Raw genomic sequence first — 25,000 nt, 5'->3', positions numbered from 1 at the left:
AGTACATTGTCTCCCTGGCTGTGTAATATCTGTAAGACTTTGGATAAGATAATTGGATGTGAATGGAAGTTGGAATGGCTGGTGTTTGTAGATGATACACCACTTACTTGGACCTTACCTTACAGACGATAGATCAACGCAGGATCTAGGTTATGAGTGCCATTGGAAAAAAGGGAAATGGTTGAAGGTGTTTGGATGACAGGCAGTGTATTACTTGTGGTATGTGAAGGACGACAAAAGGTGAGAAATGTCGAGATATATATTAAAGAATAAATAAAAATGGGTTAGCGTCAGGGTTAGGATGGATCAGAAAGATTTGAAATGGCCCACATTTTGACGGAGCAATGGACGCTGTCTAGTGTTTTCATTTTCGTTGCTACGAACCACAAGGGTCAGTCAGAGAGAGAGAGAGAGAGAGAGAGAGAGGAGAGAGAGAGGCTATTGCGTGCTTGATGAAAGCGCTGGAATATGCATGTTGCTTTTCTATGAAATCTTTCATTATAAACTTCAAGGTCCGAGCCTTGTCATGAAGGCTTAGCGTAATTGAAGACTTGGATATTAGGAAATCATTGGAAAATCGTGGTTCATTTTTTAGTGGAACTTGACTTTTATTATTACTAACCTCCCCCCCCCATCCTTCTCCTCTCTCTCCTCTCTCTCACATATCTTCTCGCTCATTCGCCTTCGGTTCTTCGTCTCCTCTCAATCTCTCCCTCATTCGCCTCCTCCTCCTCCTCTCTCTCGCTCTCCCTCTCTATTCTTCCATTCTTTGCTTTTATTGAAATGTGCCTCCAATTCTTAACTTCTCTGGATCTATGACAAAGTTCGAGCTCACGCTCTTCTCTCCAATCTCTCTCTCGCCTCTCCTCTCTTCTCTCTCTCTCATCTCCCAAATATCTCCTCCTCCCCTCCCTCACCCTCTCTCTCCCCTCTCTCTCCTCTCCTCTCCTCCCCTCACCCTTCTCTCTTCTCTCTCTCTCTCTCTTCCATCTTTGCTTTTAGAAATGTGCCTTCCAATTCTTAACTTCTCTGGATCTAATGATCTTTTAATTTGTCCTCTCTTTCCCACATATAGTTTATGGGAGAATATACGCACAAATTCTCTCTCTCTCTCTCTCTCTCTCTCTCTCTCTCTCTCTCTCTCTCTCTCTCTCTCTCTCTCTCCTCTTTTATGGAGTGTATGGGAGAGAGAATAGAAATTGCATGTAATACCATTACGTCTTCAAATACAACCTCAGAAATATTGTTACCACTTAGCAGAACAGTTTGACCTCAGACTGCGAAAAGAAGAAGAAGAAGAAAAAAAAAGTAAAAAGAAACACCGAGACGATAATGACAGGTTCGGAGGCCGCTGTGTTATCGTAAAACCTTCCTGGTAGACGCTTCGTGGCCTTGCAAGTCCTTCAGTGTATTGGGTCTCCTATGTTGTGCGTGGCACGCAACGAACTCATCAATTATAATGCCCTGTTGATGCACTTCGGACTTGTCAGCAGTGCCAATATTGGCCCTCGGCACTCTCTGTCCAGGAGCAGCCTTCACCTTTGTTTCTTCAGGGGCCAGAGGCAATTTCTATACGGCAATGGTTCTATTGATTGGTTCTTGGTGTGTGTCTTGTGTGAATAGTTTTTCATTATTGTCTAGAAAACTAGAATTTTTTGGTTGACATTTTTCGTGAGCTTTTCTTCAGGGTTGGTTAGTAGGTTATAAGAATAATGATGAGATATAGTATTACTGTGTTTACGATGCATTTCATTTTGAAAAGTAAGACCGACCACGTTTGGGAAGCCTTTTCTCATTCTTTTTCTTCGATCATGTGAATTTATTCAGAATTTTCTGTGCATTGTACTACCTGGTATATCTGGAAATGTGAAGGAATGTGGAAATATTCTGAATGTGACGGAGAGCTTTTACAGGCAAAAGGCAGCATGAACTTTAGTATTTGTCTGGATTGACACTTTTTTTTCCCATAGGTTCTTAAAGATCATGAGGTTAAAACATTCCTAGATATTGGAAAATTAAGATTAAGAACCGATAGACGAAGAGAGGAAGAGCCAAGTTTGCCTTGACTGAAATGAGCTATAGATGATGTGGAGCGAGTTGGTGATGGATGGTGTAAACACCAGTTGATAAGAGCAGTTGCAAGTTCTTATGAGAGGGAGTGGCTGGTTATTGTGTGAAAGTAGGCTTCAGGCAAGGGAACGTCTAGTTTCAGTGGCCATTATGTATTGCATAGATGGAATGTTGCGAAACGTTTAGAGTCAGTGTAGGTGTACCCCTTAGGGAGGTTATGCCGCCAGTGTCCCTAACGCGGTACACTGTAGGCATTACTTAAGTTTCTTTGCAGCATCCCTTCGACCCCTAGCTGCAACCCTTTTAATTTATTTTACTGGACCTCCATTCATCTTCGCTCTTCCATCTTACTTTCCACCATCCTCTAACAATGTTTCATAGTCCAAATAGAGGTTTTCCTCCTGTTACACCTTTTAAACCTCTTACTCTCAATTTTCCTTTTAGCGCTGAATGACCTCATAGGTCCCAGCGATTGGCCTTCAGCCTGAATTGTATATTTTATCTATGTAGGATTGTAGGTGTAAGTATGTAGGCTCAGAGCATTTCTGGGGAATGATATGTGATAGTGAGGGAAAGTTCCAAAGTATGGAAAGGCTGCGGAAGTGTGTTTAGACCACAAAAATATATACTATGTATATATATATATATATATATATATAATATATTTATTATATATATATATATATATATAATATATATATATATATATTATATATATATATATACATATATATATATATATTATACCGGTATATCTATATATTTATTTAATAGTATATATATATACAAGTTTACAATATTATGTTCCTCACACCATTAGACTTCGGACAGTCTCCTTGAGGATGATAAGCAATTAGAACCTCAAAAGTTCACCATGTATTTTAATAAATTAACTTATAATTTTATTTGTTTATTTATTATTTTTAGTTTATCCTTTTTGTTTTCTAATAACTGGTCTCTTCTTTCGGTATCTTCTCTCTTTGGAAGTTTGAATTTTAAGCAGTAATAAGCAATAATAATAATAATAATAATAATAATAATAATAATAAAATAATAATAATAATAATAATAATAATAATAACAACTTAATGCATCATAATATAAATGTATTTGAAAATTCAAAACAATACTGTGGCTTATTTTAATAGTAACTTTACACATGTCCAGTATAAATATGGCACATTTAAACTTCCCTTTATTGTAAAGTATCTCAAAGAAACTTGATATAATAATAAGAATAATTTTTTCGGATCGTGTCATATTCTGCGTTTTCACTGTGTCGTGAATAAGCATGTTATTCTTGCTAACAGCATTAACCATGTCATCATTTTAACTTCAACACACTTTACGTACATGCGCAATTCAGAGTAACTTTATGGATCAAGGCAGACCCATAACGCCAATATATCTTACAAAATACCACCGAGAAAAAAAAAAGCTATTCCTTTGCCCTAATCCTGTTATCCCGAAGCTAATCCACTTGTTGTGGCAGGTGATATGCCAGCGAAGTTGGCCTTAATCAGGGTGTAAGACCTTGGATGTGAAATACTGTATTGATTACCCAGACTGTAATACTCACCCGAAGACCCTCTGGCAATTGATGGCCTTACCTCTGGTAATTACCTCCGCCAACCAAGTTGGACGGTCTTGTGTGTTCATCCGCGTCGGTCTGTTTGTCCGCCTCAGTGCCTGTCTGTCCAGAGGATATTCAGAACGGTTTTTGGAGAGATTTCAGTAGTGTCTGTTGCAAGGTGGTCTTGTGGATGAAATAGGACGTGGATATATATATTATATATATATATATATATATATATATTATATATATATTATATGTATATAGTACTATATCGATTTATATATATATATATATATATATCTATATATAATAAGCGAATACCACAGGAAAATGATTGGCAGAAATCCAAGCGCTTTCTACTTGACTATGTCCTTAATAAGACGACCCCGCTTGGATTTCTGCCTATCATTGTCCTGTGGTATTCGCTTATTTAATGAAATCACGTGCATCTACTGTGATTTTTAAACACACACACACACACACACACACACACATATATATAGATAGAAAGATAGATAGATAGATAGATAGGCGTTTGAGCCATGAATCTCAGAAAGGCTGATTTAATTTAGGGTTAGAACCGGGCCTGATGCAGGCTTAGGATGCATTGTATTTCTGTATTTGGTGCTCAGATATCTCAAAACGCTATGGATGGATTGGAGTGAAGCTTTGAGGAGAGATGGTCCTACAGAGGCCCAGGAAGAGTTGGTTAGATGTTAAGGTTGGTGGAGTTATGAGCTGTGCAATTTTTTGATTGATTGATTGATTTATTTATTTTTTAAGGAGGCTTACAGCATTCTTAGGTCTATGAGACTTGATGAAAGTGTCCCCAAGCCCCCTCATTGTTGGCACCGAAGAAATGACGTCGAAACATTGTATGACAATAGACCATGAGTGAAAATGCGTGGTCACTGATGATTTAATGAAGACGCGAGGTAATGAATTAATACTGACAATTATTCGTCGTGTGTGTAATGTGAATTAATTTGTATTTTGCATATTTCTTCTCCTGATTCCCTTTCTCATTATCGTCTTGATGGGCATTTTGTTCGGTGGGAACTTGCGTAGAATATTAATGGCCTGTTAGACTTATTTCTTGAGAATCGGATATAAAATGATAATGACATTGTAAATTGAGAAGAGGAAGGTAAGAAGCGAATAATGCTAATAGCTGAAGACTTAGTGCCCATGAATGTTGATGGATGGAGGAAAAAGTTGCTCAGTATTGTAAGGGATTGATATATATATATATATATATATATATATATATATATATATATTATATATATATATATATATATATATATATATATATAATAATATATTCTTATGATATGAGCGAGCTTTTGCCTTGTATATTACTCGCATTCGTGTATCATAATTTATATAGATAAAAAAGAAGGAAGTTTGGAGGTCGCCAGCCGGCATACAGACACTAAATACCGGCAATAAATGCATTTAACAATTACTTTATAAATATAGTAACAAAAGAGAGCACAACGGATATAATATTATATATAAATAATATTAGGTTAACTGTGGTTAACCGCTGGAGCTTGAAGCTGCAAGGGCTTCTCTGGAGTGGAGTGGTGTGCTATGTGGTTCGTAACCATACGTGGAAGTTTCAGCAAACTCTCGTCCCCTGGAAGGGAAATTTATGACAATTAAACACTAGCTAATATGCACAGATTCGCTAATCCACTTAACCATTCACTTACACTGCACTATTTGACTTATACAGATTATTTACACTAATGGACGTAGCAATAAGTCTTATAATTAATTACACATGGCAGCAGCTATATTTACAAAACGGTTAGCGCTTAGACATTGTGAAGAGAGGCGACTCTCAGGGCAAGGGGAAAACGGTGTCAAGCGAAGCCCGCCACTAGGGCACGCCGGAGGGTAGGAGAGAGAGAGGAACAAAGGATCAGTGGATAGGATTTATTTCTGTACGGATAGGAGAGAAGGATGGGGTGTTATTCTTGGGAAGGAGGAAGGATAGGTTAGGGAACGAGGTTCTCATACAACAGATACCTACCTACCTTTGTAAGGGAGAGACAGTTGCCTCTCGGGAAGTGGCGTACAGAGGACAGGACGTCCGCTCACAAAGACTCTCTAGTAGGTGAAGACGGCCAACCACGCTTTCGGCGTTCGACCCCTCATCCTACGAAAGTTGGGGTGTACTTCCAACTGGTCACCGACTCTTGGTCCCTTTTGTCTTAGGCCTAGACTTGCATCACAATTCTCCATGTGGGGGGTGCCAACTTGGCGCTGTTATCTTGCGGTGGCGTCTGAAAGTAAGAGACCTCGGGAGAGTAGCCTGGTCTAGGGTTTATGGGTGGAAGGCGAGGCTCTGGATATGGCCACCAAGCTTGCATTTGTTCAAATTTCCCGTCCTGCTTCTCTCGTATAAGAGGAAAAATGGCGGAATGGCCGTCACGAATGACAACATATATATATATATATATATATATATATATATATATATATATATATGGACAACATATATATATATATATATATATATATATATATATATATATATATATATATATGTGTGTGTGTGTGTGTGTGTGTGTGTGTTTGTGTAAATATATGGATATATATATATATATATGATTACAGCCTAAATAGTGATAAATGCTTAAACAATTAGCTATGACGGGTCTATTCCAGCTCTACTTAAAATTGACAATTAATGTATCTGAATTCGATAATTATCCGTATCTATGTATGTATATATATATATATTATATATATATATATACATATATATATATATGTATGTATGTATGTGTGTATGTAAACTTATATCCTTCTTTGTTAGTGGTTAACGTTACCTCTCTCTGATGTACCAGGTCAGATTTTCTCCATTAGAATCTCAGGCTTTGTAGTGATAATAGTATCCATAAAGTGTGAAGAAAGTGAGAAGTTGATAAGTCGCTGTCACTTTCACAATTAAACACGTATCAGGTGAAAAAATGACCAAAGATTGTATATATGCATGTATGCATGACACACATCAATCCCTTACAATACTGCGCAACTTTCTCCAGCTATCAATATTCTTATGCACCAAGTCTTCAGCTATCTGCATAATTCACTGCTTATTTTCCTCTTCTGTATTTACAATGTTATTATCATTTTATATAATTTTATATCATTTTATAAATATACATTTACATGTGTTTGTTAAAACTACTGGTCGCTTTTGATCAAATATATATTCTCTCTCTCTCTCTCTCTCTCTCTCTCTCTCCGTCGTCTCTCTCTCTCTCTCCTCTTCTCTCTCTCTCCTTCTTCTCTCTCTCTATATATATATATATATATATATATATATATATATATATATATATATATATATTATTTGTCACTTATAAATGCGTGACTATTTTTATGTTCACAAATATTAAACCACAAAAATACATAATAATCAATTAACAATATCGTGGGAATAACTTACATCCAAAGAAAATTACAACTGATATGTATGTATGTATGTATGTATGTATGTATGTATGTATGTATGTATTATATGTATATATACATATTTACATTAGTTACTTACTTTTGTATCTACTTGTATAGACAAAGATATCAAGTAAGAGTAATGCAACTTTAAAACTGGTGTAATGGCTGCATGCTTACAAAGTGCTCGCTTTTGCCGGTATCCAGACAAGAATTCTCGAATCGAACAGAGGACAAAGGACGATGAAAATTTAATCCAAAGCGGTTTGAATGCACCGGGAGTCATTACCGTATTGCAGAGCTGCAATTACACGGTCAATAGCATTACCTATTGATATGACATTGCAGAATGTAGAAATTATGATGACCTTTTTTGATTGCATGATTTTGCGTGTGTTCATGCATGTGTGTATGTGTATAAACACGTTATATGTGTATGTATGGATATTATAAGCGCAAGTTTATATATATATATATATGTATATATATATATATATATATATATATATATATATATATATGTGTGTGTGTGTGTATGAGATTAACTCTCAAAAATAGGTTTTGTTTTATTACTAATTATTCCAAGGAGGATATAAAGCATAACATTCTCAACATGGGTCTTGGTAGCATAATTTTCATATAAGATTTTTGCCATCTTTGTTTTTTTAATTTTTATTTTCAACCTTTAGTTTCGGGGATGAGGTTGCTAGGCTTACAGACTAACCCTTGTACGTGGAGGGTATATGCCGACGGCAGTTGACCTCTCAACCTCTCTTGGTGGTCACCCATGCACTTAGTGACAAGGGCTATAGTATATCGGTGTATAGAACATGATATTGCTGTCGGTATGACACTAATAATAATAATAGATGCCCATTAAGTTGTCCATTATTTTCGTATTATGCTTTATTGCGCACCTTCACGAATGAAGGTGGATAAATATTTTTTTTTAAGTTATACAGGGTGTCCATAAAGTCCCAGTACCATTCTAAGCAATAAATACTTGTAATGGTACTGAAACTTTATGGACACCATGTATTTTCGTATTATTTCGTTGCTCAAGTTGTTCTAATAGTTTTTTTTTTTATTCATATGATTATTATATTAACTGCTGGTAATATCTTATTCTTATTATTTTAGTTGTTTTTGTTATGCAAATAACAACTGCCTGGATTTACTTCTCAGTGCCTAGATCACGGTTTATGGGAGCATCATGCAGGACGTGAACACAGTCCTCCCTCCGGGCCTCATGTATGTGGACCCTTTTGGAATTCTTCGGTTTTGATAGATTCTACAGTGCTGTTTTCATTATCCCGCTGTCTCGATTCATGGTTTTTCTTAGTGTTTGGTTCTATGCGGTTGTAATTATTTTTTTGTATGTGTAAGTTTTTGTTTTTTTTTTGTATTTGTTTGTACTTGGTTGTATTATTTTGCGTCTTTTCTTTTTGTATTATTTTGTAACTATTTGTTTGTATTATTTTGCGTCTTTTGCATTTGTATTATGTATTTGTATTATTTTGTGTCTTTTTGTATTTGTTTGTAGGTGTATGTTTCGATTTGTCTGTATATATTTGTATTTGTTTTCTTCGATTTGTTTGTATATGTTTCGATTTATTTTTGTGTGCCTATATTTGTTTGTATATTTCGATATGCTTGTAGATGTTTCGATTCCCTTCTCTGTGGTTTTCTTATTAAGGTAATGACCTTTTTTGCACCTTGATTTCTATATAACAGTAATAATACTGATATAATGATAAGTCGAAAGGATATTTATTCCATTTAGAAAAACAGGTGCAAGTGAGGTCGTTCATGAACTAATAAGCCTAAGCATTATAGCAATTTGATGTTCTTAACTCTTGTATATAATGATATACCAAGTAAAGTGTACTTTATCCTATCAAATATATTATGACAGAAATATTTTTATTATTAGAACCCAGGAAAAAGTCTTGTATATAATGATATGCCAAGTAAGTGTATTGTATCTTATCAAATATATTACGACAGAAATATTTTCATTACTAGAACCCATGAAAAAAAATTGCTGGCTCAATTTATTCAGCTTTTCCTTGAACCTCGGGGCAGTTTCCATAATTTAAAAAAATCCTCCAGTTAATAAAGCAGGCAAAAAAAAAAAAAGGCATCCAGATGTATGGAAGAATACATCACCTCTGTCCTCTTTCGTTTTGAGAAGTAAAATAAATAGCACAGAAGACCAACATTCGAAATTAACTATGCCGTAGAAAATGGGATTTGGCCTCTTAAATACATTACGGGATAATTGTAAGAAGTAGAAACCTGATACAACTAATCTGAATATGAATTTCCAGTACATGCGATTCATCCTCGAAGCTGACAGGGTATATAGTATTTTATTAGATATATTCATGAATTATAATCGCATTTGGCCACACTGTCCTACGAACGGACACCTAAATATTCGCGAAAAGGTTATTTTCCCTCTATTTGTGAGAAAGGCTTCAATCATGGTCAGTTCTATTTTGGGCTGCCCGTTATCTCTGACGTGGTTAATGAAGATGTGGCATCCTGCGAGCTTTCCTTTCCTTTTAATTTAAACTGGCGTATATATCAAAACTGTTGTGAGATTAGTTCCGTCGCGTATATATCGCTCGAGCATTTTGCAATATGCGGGGAGCAATCTCATATCCCCGTTGAGATACGAGACCGTTGCAACTTGCAAGCGAGGCAATTTTTGTTGGCGGTGGTTGGAAACTCAGGTGACGTCATCCCAAATGATGCCGATGAGTGCAGTTTTTGACAAAATTTACAACTAAGATTAAATAAAGTATTTAATCTGGTTCGTAGGAAAGAAAGGTCTGAACAAGACAGATACGAAAGTGAAGTTTGAGTTCTCTTAACCAGTTATAAAACGCCATTTTACCGGTGCAACCAGTAGGTAAACAAAGTTTTAACTGTCTAACCAGAAGAAAATGTTTTTAACCAGTAGAAAATGTTTAAAGGATCCAACCAGCAGGAAAGCAACGTTTCAACGGTCAAACCAATAGGAAAACAACTTAGTAATTCGTCAAAACAGTAGGGAAACAATGTTGTAAGGGTTTAATCAGTAATAAAACAATGTGGTAAGGATCCAACCAACAGCAAAGCAACTTTTTATCGGTCAGTTCATTAGGAAAAACAGTTATTAATCCGTCAGATCAGTAGAGAAACACCTTTTTTAACTGTTCAGCCAGTAAAACAAAGTTTTCAGGGTGCAACCGGTAGCAACATTTCAACGGTTCAGCCATGAGGAAAGCAACATATGAATCCGTCAGCCTAGTTGGGGCAACAACGTTTAGCCCGCCAGTGTGAAAACTTTTGAGGTTTCCAGCCAATATGGAAACAATGAATAAGCAGTTCAGCCAATAGCAGAGCAGCTTTTGAACAGTGCAGCCAATAAGATAAGAAGGTAACTAGTCCAACCATGGAAAGCAACGTTTGAACTGGCCAGCTTTGAACTGAAGCGATACATCTCTCCGTGCAATGAATTCCTACCTTTAATACATTTCTGGATGCATTTCAGTCTCGCGGGCTGAAAGGCCAGGGTGCCAGAGGCAAAAGAGTTTGAGGAATTCTGCACGAGCGTTTTTACATGAGGGGAATTCATGTGTAATCATGTGATGTGTAAACCTAATAAAAGACGAGGGAACATTTGTTATTCTTGTTAAACAGCAGTCTTCCTGTCGAGTATCAATGGATTTGAATGAGAGTTTGCATACGTGCATCATAAATTAGTTTAAGACAAGGTCATGATGGTACATGACTGCTACAACTTGTTCGATACACGTTGGATTTGGCCAATGCGTGTGTGGGTGATCAGTGTGAGCAACATTTTGGAGGGTTGAACAAAATAAGTGGATGGGAAAAATGAAAGGGTAACATACGTTAGAATACGCGTATAGATATTTTCTAACTGCAAACGTCATTGTTTACGTATCTTTGATGCACGAGAGAATGAAAAACTCTTTTAACCTTTTCCTTTCGTTTTTTCCAGGTAAATATGCATAAGGATTTACACAATCTTCTTATACGTTAGTGGGTAGTATCTGCGGCTGAAGTTATGGTGAGTGTTATACTTAGTTCAGTTCGTTGCATTTTTATTTATTTATTCATTCATTTTTGATGGAGAAAAAACGAATCTCTCTCTCTCTCTCTCTCTCTCTCTCTCTCTCTCTCTCTCTCTCTCTCTCCGACATTGATAGCTATTAACTTACGCTGTGACAAGTGTCTTTTTTTTTATTGTTAAACTACGTAATTATCAGGTAAGAGTCTAGGCTGTTTATCTTCATTTTCACCGTCTATGTTAAAGTACTATTCAGTTCCTGCTGTGGTATTCCAGTTGTCCACAAATCAATCTGGAACAGTGGATAAGGAAATCATCTGTCTAGATGGGAGCCATGTTTAACACAATCCACTATGGATTAGCATACAATCTATTCACTTGACAATTTTCTCTGGAAACATTGTTAGTCACTATTTCCTTGATCTCGTTTCCTTCAGTTATTTTTTTTCACAAATAATGCTCGATTCTACACAGGGGAGTGCCTCGATGAGGTCATCCACAAACCCTGGGGTAATGAAACCATCTTTGAGGTGATAACCCCTCTCTCTCTCTCTCTCTCTCTCTCTCTCTCTCTCTCTCACATAATCGGACGACTTGACTTCAAGAATTTCAGATCATCTTCCAGCCTCTGTTTCCTTGTCATCCTATAACCTTCTACCCTTCAAGAGACGTAGCAATCACTTAGTTTTGGATTTAACCCCAATCTCTTATATATATATATATATATAATATATATATATATATATATTATATATAAAAATAGTATATACACACTTTATATATATATATATATATATATATATATATATATATAATATATATATATATACACGGTGTCTTCGAACTTCACCTCATATAGTACAAGAGCAGGGATCAATCCCACAGAGGGGATACAACTGAGCCCGTTTTCTGACAACTCTGTCTTGCTTCATTCGCCCAGTACAACGAATGCCTGTACTTGATGGTTATTCGACTGTGGTAGGTGGCCGCCAGTGTGGAAAAATTTGTAGAGAGCTGGCAGACCTATAGGTTATCAAAGTCTGGAGCCACCCCAGATAAAGCGTTATATATATATATATATATATATATATATATATATATATATATATATATCTTTCTTTGGTTTTATGTACATCCCTCCACAGGGATGATTCGCTCTCTGGCGGCCCCTTGTGTGTTTTCTAAATAAGTAGCTTTTTGTGTTTCATAATTGTCTTCTAGTGTTTTCTCGTCAGTATCGTAGTTCCTGCAGAATAGGAGAGTCTAGTTCTTTTTAAAATGTGCTCTTTTCTTGTGTGATCTGTACTTTAGGCGGTAATTTGTTTGTCTAGTCTTGGCGTACAATGGTCTAATGCTCTCTCAAACGCGCGCACACACACACACACACACACACACACACACACATATATATATATATATATATATATATGTGTGTGTGTGTGTGTGTGTGCGTGTGTAATTCGTGAATTATATATTTACCGGTTCACCGAGTGTTTCTGTTCACACTGCGCACGCAACTTTGGTGCCTCAGAAGGATTTAATGGTTATTATTGTCCAAACTAACACCCATCCCCTATCGAGTGCTGTTGGCTTTTCCCCTTTAAGTGTACGTACGTAGGCCTTCCGGTTTAAAGCAGTTCTTAAACTCCGAGTGATGCTTCTCCCAGGACCGGATAGGTGCAGTAGAACCTTTGTGTTGAGATATGTAACCATCGTTTCGATTAGCGTAACGGCAATCATTTCGTGTCGCCTGAACCTGAAGGTCGATTGAAAGGATAGCCCCAGTGTTTGGTTGTATAAGCAGAAGAGGGTGGGGGACTCGATAGGTCTAGGCCTCGGGTCTTGTATAACGTCACCAGACCGGAAACTTTCACTCGAAGCTCATTTCAAGGAGTTTGTTCGTTTTCTTCTTCTTCACTGTTCCTCCTCGATATATAGGGATGAAGCGGAATGATCCTTTTCCTATTTGATCAGTCAATAGTCACGTTTGTCAAGCTGCCAGATTAGTCAAGTTAGATTGACAGGGGACAGTCAAGCCGATATTCGTGAATTATTGACGTTTGAATAAACACGTGTACATATTACATGTTTTTATGTATATAAAATGTTTATATATATAGATATATATTGAGCTACAAATGTTCTTTAATATCTAATTCGTTCTACCTCGGACTAAAAAAAAAAACCTTCGGTTAACATATATGAAAATATATTAATTCCGAGGTAGAGCGAATTAGATATTAAAGGACATTTGTAGCTCGATGTATGCATATGAATCACGGTAATGTGATATGACACATATGTGTATATACATACGTACGTATATATATAATATATATATATATATAATAATATTATATATATATATATATCACATATGTGTCATATCACATTACCGTGATTATACATACATCGAGCTACAAATGTCCTTTAATATCTAATTCGCTCTACCTGGAATTAATATATTTTCGTATTAGATATTAAAGAACACACACACACTCATATATATATGTGTGTGTGTGTGTCTGTGTGTGCGTGTGTATGCACGCATATACATATATATTAGTTTTCTTCTTTTAATCTTACAATTTTCTCTGGGTGCAGCTTTCTGTTTTCTTAACAGATTATTATGAGTGAGACTGCTTGCCCCACTCCCTTGTGTGTGTGTATGCGCGCGTGCGTGCGTGCATACTTTGTGATCATCAAAACGACTCCTAACTCCTCCATATCTTTACTCGTTATGGATCGTTATGCCGACTGGGGGACTTGGTACCCAGTTTTTCAGTTAAATACCGGTGCACAATACCTCATATGTCACAGGAAAATGACACCTCTCGCTTTTATCAAATTTATTTTGGCTCTCTCTCTCTCCCTCTCTCTCTCTCTCTCTCTCTCGTCTCTCTCTCTCTCTTCTCTTCTTCTCTCTCTTTGAACGAAACGTTTTCGAACGAAACGTTTTCCACGGACAGATAACAAAGACAGAGATAGGCCTATCTATTTGTCCATCTAGACTCTAGAGAGTGAGAACTCTCTCTCTCTCTCTCTCTCTCCACTTTTCCCAGATTATCTGTACAAAACTTTATAAGGCAGTTTATCGGAAAGACATAAAGCAAGCACAACACACACACACACACACACACACACACACACACACACACACACACACACACAGAGAGAGGGAGAGAGAGAGAGAGAGCACCACGTTCATTTGCATGCTCTCCTAGTACATAAGGCTGCGTTCCCGGCTGAATTGAAGCGCATAAAAAGAGGAAAAGAGATGGATAGGTGTATATAGAGACGGATGAAGTGCACGAAAGATTCACTTTAAAAGGGGCTGCGTTCATTTGCATGTTCCGTGTCTGTGGCTGCGTTCAGGAAAGTAGTGTGGATTACAGAAGGGGAGAGGATTATTTGAGGGGAAGCGACACGTGGGTCCATTCTCGTACCCGAACCGAACAGATTTTTTTTCGGGAGAGATTTTTTTGGGGAGTTTTTCTATGCATAAATTCCCCATAGACGATGGAGAGAGAGAGAGAGAGAGAGAGAGAGAGAGAGAGAGAGAGAGAGAGAGAGAGAGAGAGATAATGTACATGAGTATGGATTTTGTATGTGGATGTGTGTGTGTGTTTTTTTGCCTTTCGTTTGTGAAGAGATGTGGCGGTCAGGAAAATTAATTTTTATGCAATTGTATTGATACATCGGGCATATGGATGAATTTTATGCAAATTTCGATGTCTAGGTTTGTCGTGTTTCTTGATGTGCATTTGTTTGTTTTAAAAAAGTTCTTGTGTACGTGTTTTCTGTGGATTTGTTTTATGTTTAAATTCCGTGGATGTGCATTTGCATTCATAGAGTATGGAAACTATTGTTTACGTCCGTTTGGCTGAATTGTGTGAATGTGCGTCTGTTAGTGCAAGGATTCCTCATGTTTGTGTTTCAGTGACACTGAAGGAAGAAAGTCTTTTTATTATCTTTGCCGTCTTATCAGAACTTTCTCGGCTCTTCTTTGGATGGAAAGTTTTATCTCTCTCTCTCTCTCTCTCTCTCTCTCTTCTAAACAGATGGACAGATAGATAGATTGTCCCATCTCTGTCTTTATATCTGTGTATTCTCTTGTCATATCTATCTGTCTCTGTTCACTAGTGTTTCTGTGCTGTCAGAAATGTCTGCAGTCTTTTAGCAATTTTGCAATTGCATGGTTTTTTAAAGAAAAATACTCACAGTCATAAATATATATATATATATATATATATATATATATCTATATATCATATATATATATATATATCTTATATATACATATATTGCAGACATTTCTGACAGAGAATCCGGCCAAGTAGGCAAGAAGAGAATGGGATTCATTTATGTAAATATGACAAGAGAATACGGACAGATACCAAAGACAGATTTGAGCCTATCTTATCTGTCCATCTACAGTGTGAGAGAGATAGAAAGAGAAAGAGAGAGACTGAGAGTGCAATAGTGAGAGAGAGAGAGAGAGAGAGAGAGAGAGAGAGAGAATCTCTCTTATATAGTATTGATAAATAATTAATTTTATACGACTATACTTAGCCTATGTGTATATATATATATATATATATATATACATGAATATATGTATATAAGTGCATGGATATTATACCCACACACGCATATACATAGATACATGAACATACATACATACATTATATAAAACTATGTAATTGTAGTCGTATCAACTTGAATCATATATATATATATATATATATATATATATATATATATATATATATCGCTATACTAATATACAAGTTTATATGTATATAGATGTATTGTATGGATATTACACACACACTCACACAATTATACATACATGTATACATACATTATATAAACTAATTGTAGCCGTATCAACTTGAATTATTTATCAATCGTATATAAAAGTTTTTTCCTCTCTCTCTCTCTCTCTCTCTCTCTCACATCTCTCCTCTCTCTCTCTCTCTTCACATCCGTATTTCCGACTCGTCCAAGAATTCCCCCATTTCTTCAGGAGCCGAATCCTGAAGACTCGTTTGGGATTCAAGCCCTCACTCGGTGCTGTCTTCCTCGTCCTTTTGCTGTCTTTACCCTTTATATCTCTTTCTTTCTTTCGCCCCTTTTTACCTTCTGTGTTTTTAACGCTTCTTCTTCTTCTTTGAACGAAATGTTTTACCAGGTTAGCATTGCTTCTGTGATTTGTCTGTGGAAGGGTTTAGACATTATAATTATTATTATTATTATTATTATTGTTATTATTGTTGGAAAGTTTGCCGTCTTTTAAACAACTTCTGTTGAAAATAATGACTGATTCAGCTACGTTACTTTTATACAGGACTTTCTCAAGTCTCCTTTTTGTTGAAAAATTAATATTATTATTATTATTGTTGTTGTTGTTGTTTGTGATTATTATTGTCATTGGTGTGTTTGTAAAGGAAATATGAACTTGGTAATATTCGCGAAAGAAATTGTAAATATTGCAGTGTTCAGGTAACTGTTAATTACCTTGAGCGATGCCCATTACGAAGGTAACTGATTGTTGTTGTTGTTGTGGTTTTTTAAAAAGGCTATATTACGAGTAAAAAGGAAAATTATGCAGACGCCCAAGCTGCAATGGACGCAGTGGCGTGGTCGGTATGATGTAGGCGTGCCACCTCAGTGGCCGCGAGTTCGATTCTCGGGCATTCCGTTGAGTTGCGAGAGATGTGTATTTCTGGTGATAGAAGTTCACTCTTGATGTGGTTCGGAAGTCACGTAAAGCCGTTGGTCCCGTTGCTGAATAACCACTGGTTCCACGCAACGTAAAAACACGATACAAACAAACAAGCAATCGACAACGGACCAAGTGATTCAAGAGCCAAACCGCCACTTAGAAGTTCTCGGCGATTAGCTGCTTTTCCGTTAGAGAATAAAGGGATAACATGAAGATCCAACTACCAATCTCCAAACAACAACTTGTTTGTAAACAAGTCAAAACCAAAGTTTTTATGTAGCCACTTTTTGTAATTCTAGTCAGATTGACAAGGAGGACTGTGCAGGTCATCGAAAGCTTTCTGCGGTATATATTTTAAATAACAAAAATCAAACACGCATACTACAGTGCATTTACTTTCCCATTTTGTTGCCTCATGTGATTATGAGTTTTCTTTGAATGAAGTAATTATTGATATTATGTAGAAGCATTCCATCAAAAAAGTAAATTTCCCGTGATATGCTCCACCTAATTTTAGCAGCGGTCACAACATCTCACCAGTTAGCTGACGTATTATACACCAGTTCCAGCCCCTTTGCGAATGCGACGTACCCTTAAGGGTAATTACATCTAGGTCACTTGAGGGGACTGAGGGTGAAGGCAGGATTGACCTGTGAGGTGCGGGGCGGGGAGATAGAGTGACCTGTGTGTGACCTATAAGCAATTCAGTGGAAGGAACCAAATATAAGTCGCGTTGTGTTATTCATCATATGGTTAAGCAAGTCAGCATGAATAGTCCAGTTTCCTCTCTGCTCTGTAGTTCTAGTGCTTGTGTGGGTGAGTGTTTATGTGCGTGCGGCCTTCAATTCACGTGGGTGAATGCAAATGCAGGATTCTGATTCTGACTGGAGTTTCATTTTGCATGTGGAGGTGAGGTGTGTTTCAGTGGAAATATTATTGTCTCATTTTGGTTTTGAATTGGCTCAGTCGTCTGTTCATTAAAGAAATTTTTTTTTGTTATTTTTCATTTATTTATTTTTTGCTGTGAATTTGGATTTCAATTTTATATTCGTGGGTGAGTGCGAACTTGGATACTGTAAACACGAGCTAATCTGTGGGTGGGGATAGTAATGTGATCATGTTTATTTGAACCAAAGGAACTTGTTTACCAGTAGGGGATTTTTGGTGCGCTTAAATCCATTTGTTTTTTAGTTGAATTTTACCCGGTGGAAATTTAGAACAAATCTAGTAGTGGAAAACGTCAAATATATCGGTAGAGCCTCCTAATGGTCTTTGCAAGAACAATATTATTGTTATGTTTCATGAAACTTACATGGGAGAGGATCTTATCCGGAGCATATTATTATTATTATTATTATTATTATTATTATTATTATTATTATTATTATTATTATTATTATTATTATTATTATTATATTATTATTATTATTATTGTTGTTGTTGTTGTTTGTTGTTGTTTTGTTGTTGTTGTGTTGTTGTTGTTGTGAATATGAATGTTAATGTTTATGTTAGCGGCATTTAACTTGAAAAATAGTCTTCTCTGTTTACAGAGAGAAAGCAGAAATTAGAAAAATAGAGAGGACTATTTACAAGTTAAATGCAGCTGATGCAGCAATATCTTTCAATAATACTTGTTTGAAAGAGGGTCTCCTTCCATATATTATTATTATTATTATTATTATTATTATTATTATTATTATTATTTTATATTATTATTATTATTATTATTATTATTATTATTGTCTATCACAGTCCTCCAGTTCAACTGGGTGGTATTTATAGTGTGGGGTTCCGGGTTGCGTCCTGCCTCCTTTGGAGTCCATCACTTTTCTTACTTTGTGCGCCGTTTCTAGGATCACACTCTTCTGCATGAGTCCTGGAACTACTTCAGCCTCTAGTTTTTCCAGGTTTCTTTCCAGGGATCTTGGGGATCGTGCCTAGTGTTCCTATGATTATGGGTACAATTTCCACTGGCATATCCCATATCTTTCCTATTTCTATTTTCAGGTCTTGATACTTATCCATTTTTTCCCTTTCTTTCTCTTCAACTCTGGTGTCCCATGGTATTGCGACATCAATGAGTGATACTTTCTTCTTGACTTTGTCAATCAACGTCACGTCTGGTCTATCTGTACGTATCACCCTATCTGTTCTGATACCATAGTCCCAGAGGATCTTTGCCGGATCGTTTTCTATCACTCCTTCAGGTTGGTGCTCGTACCACTTATTACTGCAAGGTATCTGGTGTTTCTTGCGCAGTCCCTAGTGGAGGGCTTTTGCTACTGAATCATGCCTCGTTTTTTTTTTTTTTTTTTTTTTTTTTTTTTACTGGTTTTGTGCAAGTGCTGGACATACGCTTGCTATGTGGTTTATGGTTTCATTTTTCGTATTGCACTTCCTACATATGGGAGAGATGTTATATTGCCCCAGTGCTCTGTTCTCGATGTTGACGCAGTCCTCTATGCTTAGTAGTCCCCTCCCTCCTTCCTTTCGTGTTATGTATAGTCTGTCCGTATTTGCTCTTGAAGAGAAAGAAAGGGAAAAAATGGATGTAGTGTGTAGTGTGTTGTGTGTTGTCCTTGTTTTCTGGTCTATGCTGCGAAGTTCTGCCTTCATCCACTCCACTATTCCTGCGCTGTATCTGTTTACTGGCACTGCCCATGTGTTTATGGCTTTTATCATATTTCCGGCGTTGAGATTTGACTTGAGTATCGCCTTGAGTCTCTGCATATATTCTTTCCTGATCGTGTCCTTTATTATTATTATTATTATTATTATTATTATTATTATTATTCAATGTAAAGCACGCTTCTAAGGAATAGAAATCCCTTATGGGCAAATTATAAAAGCATAGAATAGGATAACAGTTAACAAACAAAGGTTTTCATAAATGAAATTTTAAGTTGTCAAGCCAAGCACTGGACTACTGGCGACTATTCCGCTTTTGATAGTGACATGATGGAGTTGGAGTTGTTGAACAGCAAATAAAGAGATCCAGAAAGTAAATGAAGTGACGTACATGTAATCTAAAGTTGGAAATGGGAGAAAACCACACAGTTTTAGAGAGTTGGGGCAGCCAGATTCGAGATTAATTATGTCTGTTAAAAACTGGTGTCACAACATCTGTTATCAAGAATGGATGAGGAAATGGAGGTACTACGAGTAAAAGCTAAGAAGTGGAGGCGGCTACGGTTCGCAGGGACGCTGCAGAGACACCATTTTATGAATGCCTACAGTGCACCAAGTCAGGTGCACTGACGGCACCACCCCTTCAGGGGAAACAATTGAAGGTTAATGAAAAGACAGAAGAATCATATAGACCAGTGGTTCTTAACCTTTTTGTTACCACGCCCCCTTTAAGAATTGGTCCTTTTCTTTCACGCCCCCCTGCATCTATGAGTAAAATTCCCTCTCAGATTTAAAGCAAAATAAATAAATAAATGAGAAAGAGAAGGGGTTTCAAGGGATAGGAAAGGAGATCAATAATTACAAAACATGGTGAGCCCAACGAGCCTAACTAGAATGTAGACTCTAGGAAAGTAACGTTATAAGGCGATACTTTTGCTTTTTTCATAAACTTCTCAAGATTAGTGCCTCACGCTTCTGAAGTGAATAGCGAATATATTAGAGGATTTTTTCATTTTAACCTACGGCTCGCGCCTCCCCTGGATATTGCTGACGCTCCCTAGGTTAAGAACCACTGATATAGATGTACCATAACAGTACAAGTCAGAAAAACTAAAGGAATGATGCACGACTCCTGGAAAAGTCGTACTGGGTCGAGGTCATCATCCGTGTCAATACAGCTGTATAGAACGTTCCCTGTTTAAGAAAAACAAATTCTTTTGTTTGTTCTTTACCTCCGACAACACTGTTGTCTGAATAGACAACATCCCAGTAAGATAGTGAAATCTCTCTCTGGCGTGGAACAAGTTAAGAAAAAAAACGTGCTTTGTTGCAAACAACGAAAGACGCCTCATGCTTATATTCACGCAAACGACAAACGAGGTCTTCATCTTGTAATGTCCAAACCGGCAAAGCAAGTCTCCTACTTTTTTTTTTCTTTCCGACTCAGGTTTGTGAGTGGTGCTGCTTGCCTACGGTACGAGCACCAGCAGCAGCAGCCGCTTTTTGTTATGATCGATGACGTCATTATCATGATTTATGACGAAGACAAGACGATTTTCTGACTGCGTCGACGCGTACCATGTATGTTTGCGCTTACAGTCTTTCGTTCCCAGAGCCTTTGAATTTAGGTATAGATTTTAAATGTAGAACGGCGACCCTTTTAAATTCCGAGCAACGGCGCCCTCTTCCTGTTTATACATTGGCGACACGTCCGCTGCCCCGCCGCCGCGTTTCCGATCATTGAAATGAAGCCGCTCTGGGCCTGGTCAATACTTGGATGTGAAACTAGAAGCGCCTGTCACGGCCTAACACGTTTGCTACTCCTCTGGTCTTACAATCGGTGAAAGTGACCAGCAGGAGGAGGTTGGTCATTCGATATGTGAACGCCGGTGACTGACAGAAATGGAAAGTGTCTTAAGAGCCCATGTGTGTGGGCTGCAGTGTCATCCTAAAATTGAATGCTTGGTAATGCATAGTGGACTACAGGAGTCTGATGAGAGCTACCGTGGGCCACGGTAAGACCTAGAAGAAGCCGAGGAGTCTGGTGCCAGCTGCAGTGGCTCACAATAATCCCCATGATCATCTTCCTCATATCATTTTCTCCTTACCCACTTTTTCTTCTTCCTCCTCCTCCTCCTCACGTCCATCATTTTCTCTAGGTAATAAGATCGAGGTTCTTCCACTCAGCTGATTTGAGCATCCCTTGTGGGGGGAGGGGGGGGCGAAGAAGATAATGGGATGTCAAGCGTAATATTACATCTCCCGACTTGGGATGCTGCGAATAATAAGATGCCGTCGGAATTTGGAGGAAAAAAAAAAAAGAGGGAAAGGGAAGCATTTTTGTGGCCTGGAATAAAGGAACATTTTATAACGAATGAAGAAGACAAGAACATTTGTGGTGGAGTGAGGGGGAATGAATTTGTTGTATTCGAAAGCAGACCTAAGGGATTGTTTTAGTTTTTTTTTTTTTACCTTTATTTGCAATTTTTTTTTTTTTTTTTTTTTTTTTTTTTTTGCATTTGAAAACCTAATATTTTTGTTCATAGGAAAACAGGACAATATTGTTTGTATATAACGATATTTACATGGCTAAATTATTATTTTTTGTACTTAGGAAAACTGGAGAACATTATCTTTTTCTAATTTTCAATTAATTCGCGTTTGCGACGTTTAATTAAACGGGAAGGAAGAGGAACATTTTGTGCCCAAAGGAGAAATAGAAAACACAAGGACTCTTCATTTTAATTTGCAGTTCTTCGTGTTACCACTACAGTAAATATTTGTTCTGGAAAAAAATGGAGAATGTAAAGAAATTTTTGTAGCCAAAGTTGAAGTATGTCTTTGTGTAATTCGTTTCTTTTATGACTTCGGTGTTAATCAGTTATTTTGTAATCGAATTCCACTCGAAGATCGAATTGATTTAGAAAGCTATTTGGTAAGTCAAGAAATAGATATCTATACTCCTTGGATTTCACTGTTCTGTAAATGCTTCTTTCCCTCTGCCACTAGACTTTGGAATTCTCTTCATGCGTCCGTGTTTCTCTCTCATTCCTCCTCCTCTCCCATGATGTATTCCGACCTGGGGTAGTTAAGGGGCGTTATGTCGACCATTCCCAGCGACCTCTAATTAGAATTGTTTGTCATACATCGAACATTTCCATTGGATCTGCAAAGGAGATAACTAAACGCAGCTGCATTTTCTTGTCGTTTCACGAATATCATTTTCGTGTGGATATCATTCATATTTACAGTTTCTCGAAGAGATGTGTTTTAAGGGGTCCAAAAGGAACTCATTCCTGGAAATATATATATATATATATATATATATATATATATATATATATGTGTGTGTGTGTGGTGTGGTGTGTGTGTGTGTGTGTGTATCATTCATATTTTAATTTTCCCGAGATGTGTTTTACGTGGTCCAAAAGGAACTCCTTCAAATAAAAATAAATAAAAAGTTCCACTTGACTTCATCAGTGAAGACAAATTCACTTCTAGAAAATGAACAGTTAATTAGGTCATACACCCCGTAAGGGTGTAATGCTGTCAGTGCACCTCACGTGTTGCACTGTAGGTATTCTTAGAGGGTGTTTCCAGTGTATTCATGCCCTAGCTGCTGCACACACACACTTCATCCTTTGACGTGACGTCTAATCCCTCTGCCTTTCTTCAATTGCCGTCTGGTCCCTCTAACTACGACTTCTTAGCGCAACTGTGAGGTTTTCTCAGAGTTCCACATTTAGATCGCCTTCATTTTATGGATCACTGGATCCCTTTATCTTACCGTTCAACCGCTCCAGTCCCCTTTTTTCACCCTCTTAATCGCAGGATGGAAGAAAGTAGCCTTCAGTGCTTGGCTTTATCGCTGAATTGCCTTCAGTGCAACTTAAGCAGGTCATAGAACCACCTAGTTCCTCGTTGGACGAATGGTTTTCGCGCTCGGTTACCAATCCGGTGGTACGAAGTTCGATTCTCGGCTCTGCCAACGCGGAATCAGAGGAATTTATTTCTGGCGATAGAAATTCATTTCCCGATATAATGTGGCTCGGATCCCACAATAAGCTGTAGGTCCCGTTGCTAGATGACCAATTGGTTCCTATCAACGCAAAGATATCTAATCCTTCGGGCCAGCCCTAGGAGAGCTGTTCATCAGCTCAGTTGTCTGGTTAAACTAAGATATACTTAACTTATTCACAGAACCACCTGTCCCGACTGTGGAAATGCTCAATGAGAGGTTCGTCAGTCGACGTCGATGCTGCAACAAGGCTTCTTCCCTCTGTTGTATGGAAGTGGCCTCAAAGGCCCTTCCATGCCAATACCAGCGACCTTTGCTGTCTGCCCTCTGTCCTTTGTTCTTGGCCTGTTGCCATTTGCTCGGCCCTTGTTTTTTTTTTTTTTTTTTTTTTTTTTTTAAGTGGAGCTCTCCTTGAAATACGGCGCAATTTGGCCGTAGAGTTTAGCATCCCTCGTGAAGCGGAGGTCCGAGGCGCAGTTATGATGTCTTAAATATCAAGCCTTTATTTATTTTCTTTATTCATAGTAATGTTATTTCCCTTCGTCAGATGTTAAAGGTGCAGTCATTATTACTTTTAAACGTTCAGCTTCTGTTTATTTATTTATTCATAGTAATGTTATTTCCCTTCGTCAGGTATTATTTTTGTGTTATGCGGCAGTTTTTTTTTATTGAAAATAGCCTTGGCATTTGGGTTTTGACGTTGGACTATTTGTATGCAGATAGTAGTGATGATCGAACCCGGGGGGGGGGGGGGGGGGGTTGGGGGGGGGGGGGGGGGGTGGGGGGACAGCGATTTGGATGTATTTCGTGGAAAATCAATTACGACCATCACTTGAACGAAGTGCTTTGGTCGCTAGTCGACTATGTTTGGTCGCAGCCGTGTTGGGGATAGACTTAAGGCTCATCCCATGAGACAATAATAGCTTTTCAGGTTTCGTGAGAAGAAATTAATACTATAATAGAAACTTCGTTTGATCCATATGTGTGAAAAGAACATTATTTTCATCATTGTCTTTTTAAGGAAAATTGATTTCCATTTTCCTATAAAAGTAAAGTTACTTTTTATTTCATTTTCTTTTTTTCGGAAAGTGAAATTGCTTGTTTTCACTTACTAAAACCCTTTTTCATGTTTTGGGGAAAATATGGCTTCCGTTGCCATCGCCGTCTCCTGGAAAAAATAAAAGATTTATTTCCACTCTTTCCTCTTTCGTGAAAATAAAACTTCATATCATTCCTTGATATAGAATAAAGGTTTTTCCTTTCCCCGTTTTCGGCAAATAAAGATCTTTATCATATTTTCGTTGTTTGCAGAATTTGATAATGTTGGTATAATGCTTCCTTTTTGGACAATACAGCTTCATATTTAATTAGCCTTGAAAGAAAGAGAGAGAGAGAGAGAGAGAGAGAGAGAGAGAGAGAGAGAGAGAG

General features: G+C 37.4%; 1 protein-coding gene across 6 annotated transcripts in view; it reads left to right on the top strand.

Annotated features, from left to right (window-relative positions):
* LOC135214466 (uncharacterized) overlaps nucleotides 1–25,000 on the top strand; it is a 422,924-nt gene that overhangs the window by 287,883 nt on the left and 110,041 nt on the right. For 2 of the 6 annotated variants that reach the window (XM_064248807.1, XM_064248808.1), the window contains one exon: nucleotides 11,130–11,198. The exons of the other annotated variants lie outside the window; for them this stretch is intronic. In XM_064248807.1, the coding sequence (XP_064104877.1) occupies nucleotides 11,196–11,198 (3 nt within the window). In that variant the 5' untranslated portion in view covers nucleotides 11,130–11,195. The remainder of the gene's footprint in view (nucleotides 1–11,129; nucleotides 11,199–25,000) is intronic. 6 annotated transcript variants of the gene reach the window in all.

This window comes from Macrobrachium nipponense, chromosome 45 (assembly GCF_015104395.2).
Source record: "Macrobrachium nipponense isolate FS-2020 chromosome 45, ASM1510439v2, whole genome shotgun sequence".
NCBI lineage: Eukaryota > Metazoa > Arthropoda > Malacostraca > Decapoda > Palaemonidae > Macrobrachium > Macrobrachium nipponense.
The sequence above is the reverse complement of the archived record's forward strand: the minus strand, read 5'-3'. Positions and strand labels throughout refer to the sequence as shown.